The sequence below is a fragment of the Crassostrea angulata genome, chromosome 6, assembly GCF_025612915.1.
Source record: "Crassostrea angulata isolate pt1a10 chromosome 6, ASM2561291v2, whole genome shotgun sequence".
In the NCBI taxonomy this organism is placed as follows: Eukaryota; Metazoa; Mollusca; class Bivalvia; order Ostreida; family Ostreidae; genus Magallana; species Magallana angulata.
Window position 1 is genome coordinate 1186550 of NC_069116.1, and position 8212 is coordinate 1194761.

The 8212-nt window shown below is 32.4% G+C and overlaps 1 protein-coding gene across 1 annotated transcript; it reads left to right on the forward strand.

The window, feature by feature from the left end:
* Nucleotides 1–456: 456 nt before the first annotated feature.
* On the forward strand, nt 457–6913 carry LOC128189733 (uncharacterized). Its single transcript, XM_052861471.1, has 7 exons — nt 457–541; nt 621–689; nt 814–875; nt 1742–1876; nt 3732–3933; nt 4046–4122; nt 5897–6913. The coding sequence occupies exons 2-7, from the start codon at nt 622–624 to the stop codon at nt 6760–6762; spliced, it is 1410 nt and encodes a 469-aa protein (XP_052717431.1). The 5' UTR covers nt 457–541; nt 621; the 3' UTR covers nt 6763–6913.
* The last annotated feature ends 1299 nt before the right edge of the window (nt 6914–8212 follow it).

An 8212-nucleotide genomic window follows, 5' to 3' on the forward strand; every position in this document is an offset into this window, starting at 1 on the left:
TGCGTTAATGCTTAACATCCTACATGTAGTTTCTTTTTTTATTTAAATTTTTTAAAACAGTTGAGACAAATTATATTTTTATGACGATAAAACATGCTTATATCACATCAAAGTTATTATAGAAGCCTAGCCGTCCATTTGATTAATAGATAGTACAACGCTTACACACCAATTAATGTTCATGTAAACTGTTGAAAAAAAAACAGCAAAAAAAAATAACAAAATTGCTAACTTATCATCTTATAGCATGTGACCCAATAGTTCAAAAATTGGATACAAATCAACATTATTCTAGTAACAGACAGTATGAATCAATAGATTAGATTGTTAAAATATCAAAAACTAAACGACATGCATACTTCAAATTTAATAAGCTCTTTAATTATATCACAAACTGAGTTTATTTTGTATATCTATTTCCCCAGTAAAAAAAGCTTTCATTTTCTTCCTGTTCAGCATAGTGTTTGGTGTGCTTTAGTTTAATTCGATTCATAGCGTCAAGCCGATTGACATAGGAAATACTGTACACTGTGTTTAAAAGGTATTTGATATCTAGAACCTTGTTTTTAAACTACGATGCATGTCTATCAGAACAAAACTAAAAGTTTAACTTTCTGTAGGATGATCTTGTGCTTCGTCAATTTGTTCTTGTTCATCCGATATACTGAGGAAAACGTGGGGTGCAACAAGTAAGCATCAGCTAGTTTTATCAACAAGTAAGAGTCAACTAGTTATGTTTTAAATACTTTGAAAATGACTTGCATTTAAATGATAAATACTTTCACAAGTCTGCAATATGTCTCTACCATAAAGGTTATCGCCCAATCCGTGTTGCGTCAACCAATACCTCAATGAAGTTGACAACAGCTGTAGTGGTATGTAGATTGTGATGATTATTTAAACTAATATTTATATTATATCATTGCAATATGACCTTTTAATCTTTAAACCGCATAAGATTTTAAAGTTATAAATTCAAACTGATCAAACCTGTTTATGAGGGAATAAATCATGTAGACATTAAATTTAATTATCATTAGAATCATTCTCTACCACCAAGAACACAAACACAAACAAGTTTGCCTCATGCCTATAAACAGCAAAAATATGTACAAAAATTTAATGTAAAGACAAACGTATCGAAACCCTGAAGAATCATCTAAATTTGTAGTGGCCAATTTTCGTGGATTGTGGCTTTTTTGCTTATTTGTGTGGATGTTATTTCGTGGATCCGGTGGTTTTGAGATTCAGTCAAAAAATATCTTTTTCTAAATTTGTTTTTTTCGCGGATGTAAATGCGTTTGGGAAATTTGCCCACAAATACAATGAAAATTGAATAATCATGAATTCAAATGAATTCAGAATACACATTTAACGCAAGCCATTATGACGCTATCAAAAAAAATCTTGTTGATTCAGTCAATGAGAAGGCTCATTACAAACGAATATAGAAAAATAATATTTTATGATTTTGAATTACAGTGAACGGAAACAAATCTATAAACATTTTCCTGATTATGTCATTTCATTGATGTTTAAGTTTGTTGCACAAAATCGATAAAAAAATAATTAACATAGTCTCGATAAGATAACATTAAAATCAGGACGAACTAGGGTACCTAATTAGATGATAGAGAAAATAGATTAAAGTGTCTTTAACTTAGCTGCTTTGCTGCAATTATTTTTTTTACATTTAAATTATACTAGTATTTATCATTTAACTTTGTTTGATATTTTATAGAGTGTCCCTACGGAAGCTTTGGTATTAATTGTAAATCATCCTGTCCCTCTGGATATTATGGACATCTGTGTAAATCTCCCTGTAAATGTATCGCTACGGAGTGCCATCACGTGATTGGATGTGAAACGACCAATGGTACTTTTTCACTTTTTTTATTTATCATTTTCTCTAATGTATACAATCATTTGTAGTGTGATGTAAAAAACAAATTACAATTAACGTAATGATATAATTCAATCGCAAATCATTAAACATATGTTATTAATAAATAATTCTAATTGATTAGGCAATCACATGAAATCTTACAGAGAACAATTATTTACATGCTTTTTTTGTGAAGAAAACAAGTCATCCATTTCAAGCAAAATATTAAAATGAAGCTCTCTGAGCGTATATTAATTAAATTCCTTTAAAAGGAGCATGATCACAATTTTAGCAAACAATTATAAAATTACATCTGTAGGTTTTGCAAAGGTATATATGAAACTTTAAATATCAAGTTTCAAGTGAGATTAAGAATTATATTGTCTAATGAACTCGCAATTTTTTAATTTTTTTCTTTTTTTTGGGGGGGGGGATGGTGTTTCTAAATAGAAAAAGAATTCTTAAAACAAAGCGAGAACCAACATATGAAACTGTTTATTGTAATAAAAGCTGAACAGAATTTATGAAAATGCGCTATTTTTCTTTTATCTCCGACTACCGTCATATGAGTTGAAAATGATATGTGGCGATAACAAAGTGTTTCGAATCAAAAATCTAAAGAAAAATACAAGATAGGAGAAGATCAATCACGGACTTTTACAAAAGAGGTATGATCAGGTGCCATGGTGGAGTGAGCATCTCAGCTGACCGGTCACACCCGCCGTGTGATCTTTGTCCTAATCGGGAAAACGGAAAGGTCCGTAGACAATTCGGTGATTGATAATGGCTTAACAATTAGTATTTTTTTTAAAAAAAAACAGCAGTCAATATACGACCTAGCGAAAGATTTTTTGCTGACAAGGTCGTTATATTGATCATAGAACTTAAGAAATGAGGACTTTAGTCAAGACTGCTGATAGTTCTGTTTTATCAACTTGTTTGTCTGCAGCTTGCCTAGTTTTAGATGATTTATGATCGCTTCACACTCCCTGTTTAAGGCATAGAGCATCATTTATGCTTCACCGCATCTACGTTTTCCATTCACCGAACACTTTTCAATGTTAAGAACCGCGTTCTGAAAAATTATGGCAAACACTGAACTGGTAATGAATATCCATTGCGAAACAAAAAACAAAACTCACATCTATATTTAAGGAATCATCGATCATTGTGACAACAGTGACAGTGAGTCTGGACTTTAGAAACTTAGCTTTTTTGTATTGTTGGGGTTTTTTTTGGGGGGGGGGGTTGTTCTTTATTTTTTTTTTTTTTTTACAAAATGAAAAAAACACAATCATAACTTTACTATGTTGGATTTAAAAAAAAAAAATCATTTTTTATCGAAGCTTTTGTATTTTTTACTACAACGTGTATTTAATGCATCTAGAAGTACGTGCAACCTTATTGCCTGATCGGAAGCAACTAGTTGTAAATTTATCGACCGACAAGTATACCCCAGGATCATTTGAAGAGCGATTGAAACTGGATTGGCGAATTAATATTAATGCTTTTATTAAATTCATGTTTAATTTTCAATAAAAAGCAATCTGAATTGATGAAGTTTTTTTCAACCAATATATACCATTATAACAGAAACAAGACCCAAGCCACGCTTACATATATCATAGATTTCAAGCGCTCTATTCACAGCTGATATTCGAATTACTTGGTTATACGCTAGAAATATTTTGTATTTTATATTCCAGTATATTCAGTCATTCAAATAGAAAATCAAAAAGTTGTGTTATTTTTCCAGCTCAAATTATGATCATGTCCTTGCTAGTTTAAAATAATTTCTTTCATTTTGTACTTTTCTCTAATTTACATAAATCGAATTGACTTTTAGACACCAATTCTGGCACAGTATCGATAAAAGGTGTAACAACCAAAACCGATTTACTTCAACTATCAACAATTGCCAGTGGAGGGGATCGTCACATTAACACTGACGATGATCATACCTTTCCTGTGTCAACTCTATGGTTTATTCTGCTTGGCTCATTGTCCTCCCTCTGCATCATTGGATGTATTCTCTTTATACGCTCGCAGTAAGTTTACACTATTGATGTTACACACACCTTCAACAGTAGTTTAAAGATAAATATGTTGTATAACTTGTAATTCTCTTGACAAAAATGTTTTAATTTGTGTGTATCTTAGGGAAAAGAAGTGGAAGTTCATAGGTACTCGGCGCTTTTCGTTGATAAGACGGGGTTTTCTTTTATGCTTTAATCAAGGTGAGTTTAATCCATATAATTTTATTCTTTAAACAGTTTTCAAAACTCAGCAATATGTAGGTGTTCCGGAGGTAAATGTTTTATTATTATTTAGATAAGATACACTTGTAACGTTACGATATATTCTTAGTGAACTGTCAATTGGAATGCTCATCGTGACCTTAAAACTCCTAATGACGTCATATCATACTTCCAGATTGATGCTGCGACATCAGTCTGGAAGTATTAACATTGATGTTCCATATTTTCGGGAGTTGATTTTAATCAACTCTCCTGTGCAGTTACTCAGGCAAACCGAAAGTGTTTGGACCTAAGCACAAATCAACGGTCATATTTTTCTTTAATACGTCGATCAATAGAAAAATTATCTTCATTTCTTATTATTTTATTAAACATTTTCAAGTCATAAAATGTGACGTGGCATTGATAAAAAATGTTAATAATGTAAATGAAGCGGCGCGTATGAATATAAAACAACAACAGCAACAATATTAAAAATGGATGCGCCTTCAGCTGATGCTGAGCTATTGAGCTGAATTTAATGGATTAAACACAAATAGTGAGTTAAAATCTGAAACAGCTGAATTGAAAAGGAAAGGAAAATGCATGCGATAGGTTGTGATGTCATTTAATTTGCAGAAAGATTCGTTAAAACTGGTTTTCATGTGAGGTCGCTGGAATATGCAACTGGGAATACAAATATATAACCATGCAAGGAAAGGCGATCGTGGACGAAAATAGTTGTTATGTCGACAAAGAATAGTATGTATAAGCGGCTTTTGTAAACGTTGTGGTAACTAGATAGCCAGTGATGTACTAAAATGGTATTTCTGCCGCTTGGAATGCGCCGAAGGAGTTGGTGCATTACTCAGAGCTTTGCTTTACGTACTATGCTTATTTTGATAACTGATCATGTAAGTGTGTAAATTTACAAATCATTGTTACCAAATTTGAACAGCAGTGTTACCGTGAAAGTGTATAGACCTATCAATCTCTACCCAGAGTTATCATTCCTGCTACGCTCCACTTATACCTCTGTTAACGTCTAAAAAGTAGTGCTACGAAAACATTGGTAATGGAGTATTACCTCGAGAAATAGTTCTTTGTTTGTTACCGTGATTTACCAATAAAAATCTTTTTATCTCAATATTTTTAGCTAGACTTTAACATCGAAATGTAGACTGAATACATATAAAACTATAATTTATAATATCATGATTGAGAATGGGTTTTGCCAAAATTCTTGGCATTTAGACGTTATCAGAGGTGTTGTAGCGCAGCGCAATACGCCCTCTGGTGAGAGATTGTAGGCCAATATGTTCGTTATAACTATTCTTGAAAAGGAACAGCCAGCCTTGAAGTAAAGTTGATTGAATTCGAGCAGACGAAATCCTGAGAAGACGCTTTAATTTTCTATTTCGTGAATCAAATAATGTGTTTTGTTTATTTTTGAAGTTGTATTTTGTTTGCTGACAATAAAACACACACAACTGAACGTTTTGTTGAGAGTGTTTATTTTGGAAATTCCCGTTCTCTAAATAGTGTTAGATCAGAACAGTTGAAAAAGTTGATCCGGCAAAATATTATTGATGCAGGTATCAAAGAAATGTTTCGACCAATTAGAAACCCCGATATCTCATTAAACGAATAAATATTAAAGGATTGAACAATCATCAAAACTATATATATATTTGAAAATAATCATGCAAAATGTATGTTAATGACTCTGAATCTCATTTCTCTGAATCTGCTAGTTGTATTTATATTTTTGTAGATCATGAACAAGAACTGATCCAGGAGTCCGAAGACATTGAACTCTCTAATGTTAACAGAACACGGGTATGTGGACTGGCAGAAGACGACAGTCCGTACTCTGAGATCAGATCTACCCAGCTCATCGGGGGAGCCAACACAGTCGGTGCTTGTATGAATACATCGCCATGTTCCATGCTTAAGTGTGACTCCGACAAACATCAGAACAAGTCAGAAAAACAGAATATTGACCAAAAGTCTATAAATAAAAATGAATACGATCACGTTAATCTTAATGTGAAATATTCAGACATGCTTTCCGACGGGATTCTCCGTTTTCCACACTTCAGTGATGAGGAATACGTTTCCCTCGTGAACACGCCATCACTTGGAAAAGAAGTCGGACCGAAGGATGGTTTAAAATGTCACAATCTGACTCTTTCCAAAAACAAGATGATAGATTGCAACAAAATGGGTAATACAGAAAGAAAATCCCAGTGTCAATTAACAGGATACAGCTTTCAACAATTAGAATTAAAAGTAGTTTACGAAGATATTTCAGAAAACACCAAACACCATTTTGTAGCCGCTGACAGACAGCTTGACCGACAGAGTGACGACAGACCATATAGTTTGGCTGAGGGTTTGCCAGAAAACGATTTAAATGAAATGGACCACAGAAACAGTGAAACAGAAGCACAGCCACATTTATCAAAACTTAATTTTTCTGAAAATTTAAACTCGTCAGAGAACGATTCAAGTGAAACAGTAGAGGATTATGTTAATTCAATAAACATCGATATCTCTAGGGAAAGAAAAGACACAAGTAGAGTGGGAAACAATGGTCAGTCAAACACAAGACCTTACAGTTTTGCAGAAATACCATAGTTTGAATCAAAATGCATACCTTTTACGGGGAGCAAGAACTATCAATACACTGTTAATGCTGATTACATTGACACAAAATTATTGAGTTGTATACAGACTGTTCAATTTCGAAACGTTTGTTTCGAAAAAATGAAAGGCTTTTGTGTAAGAGGCTTTCAATAAATACAATTGATACAAAAATGAGACAAGTTCTTTCCTTATTTCTTCAATGTTTTAATTTTGCTCAAAAAATTTGTGTGTAAAGTGTATGCTGTCTTTAAAATATGTCCGTAAATTAAATGGCTACTAATTAACAAAGCTTCAGAATTGAAATAAAGTTCTTGTACCTGTTAATGTTTATACCTTTTCAGACTTTTTGGTGGAAACTAATAATCAAATTGAGCACTAGAAGCAAAATACAGATAAAAATGTATACATTATTTACGACAAATTTATGTTTTATCAGATTTATTTATTGTTTCAAAAATTGATTTTGTGTGCAGTATTGGCGTCATGATAAAGTAAAGAATTTAAAAGAGTACCTATAAAAATAAAAATTAAAGAAATTAAAGAAATAAATCAAAAACAATTGCATGACAGCTTTCAGAGTTTACAGGTAGAATGTTGCTAACCTAAGGAATAGTTTTCTTAACTTTTGAATGAAACCATTTCACCAATCTACACTTGTAATAACTCAAAATGTTCCAATATTAACTGCATTTTGATATGTTAAGTTGACCCTTACTAAAAACACACGATACAATTTAGCTTTTTTACATATAACGTTTAACATGACTAACTTAATATCACATATCACAATCTGAGGTAGAAGCGCTATAGCAGTATTATTTTTTAGTTTGCTTTTAATTGCTGAGAATAGCAATGTCTTTACTATTCATATGGTAAATATACCTGTATGATGCCCCTATATAAAATAGAAAGTGTACTGTTGAATCACTTTTATTCATGGATGAAAGCTTAAAAAGGTCCTGATTCGTGGGGACGTACCTTCGTCGGTAGCAAGGTCTGTTTTGTAAAAAAATATTAAATAAATAGTTGTAACTACGTTCATTGGGATGTAAATTCGTTATGAAGGGGTACCCTCGAAGGCCACGAACATTGGTCCTCTACAAACAATGATGATTCCACTGTGTTATTTTATTGAAACTTCGCAAATAAACTGAAATCCGTATAAATTACATTTGGTTAGAAATAAACAGTTTTACTACCATCGTTTTACGCAAACCCAAGCAGACTCATTAATTTGTTTGCATCACAGGTATGGCTTTCATGTTTGAAAATTCTTTGCAAACCTACTTTATAAGACAAAATGCTAACACCTCACTGTTAATGAATAGAACATAATTTTCACGTCCAAGGAACAGAAGTTAAGTCATATAAATGTTTTTCACTGGCAACCGCATCATTTTTATGCACATGCTTATTTACCTACATTTCAGGTAGTCAACCA

What these genes read in the sequence shown, in the direction of transcription:
- LOC128189733 (XM_052861471.1), top strand. Translation starts at nt 622, where the DNA reads ATGATCTTGTGCTTCGTCAATTTGTTCTTGTTCATCCGATATACTGAG. An exon ending in ATTCTCTTTATACGCTCGCA is followed by an intron (nt 3,934 to 4,045) that starts GTAAGTTTACAC and finishes TGTGTATCTTAG; the next exon opens with GGAAAAGAAGTGGAAGTTCA. An exon ending in TCTTTTATGCTTTAATCAAG is followed by an intron (nt 4,123 to 5,896) that starts GTGAGTTTAATC and finishes ATATTTTTGTAG; the next exon opens with ATCATGAACAAGAACTGATC.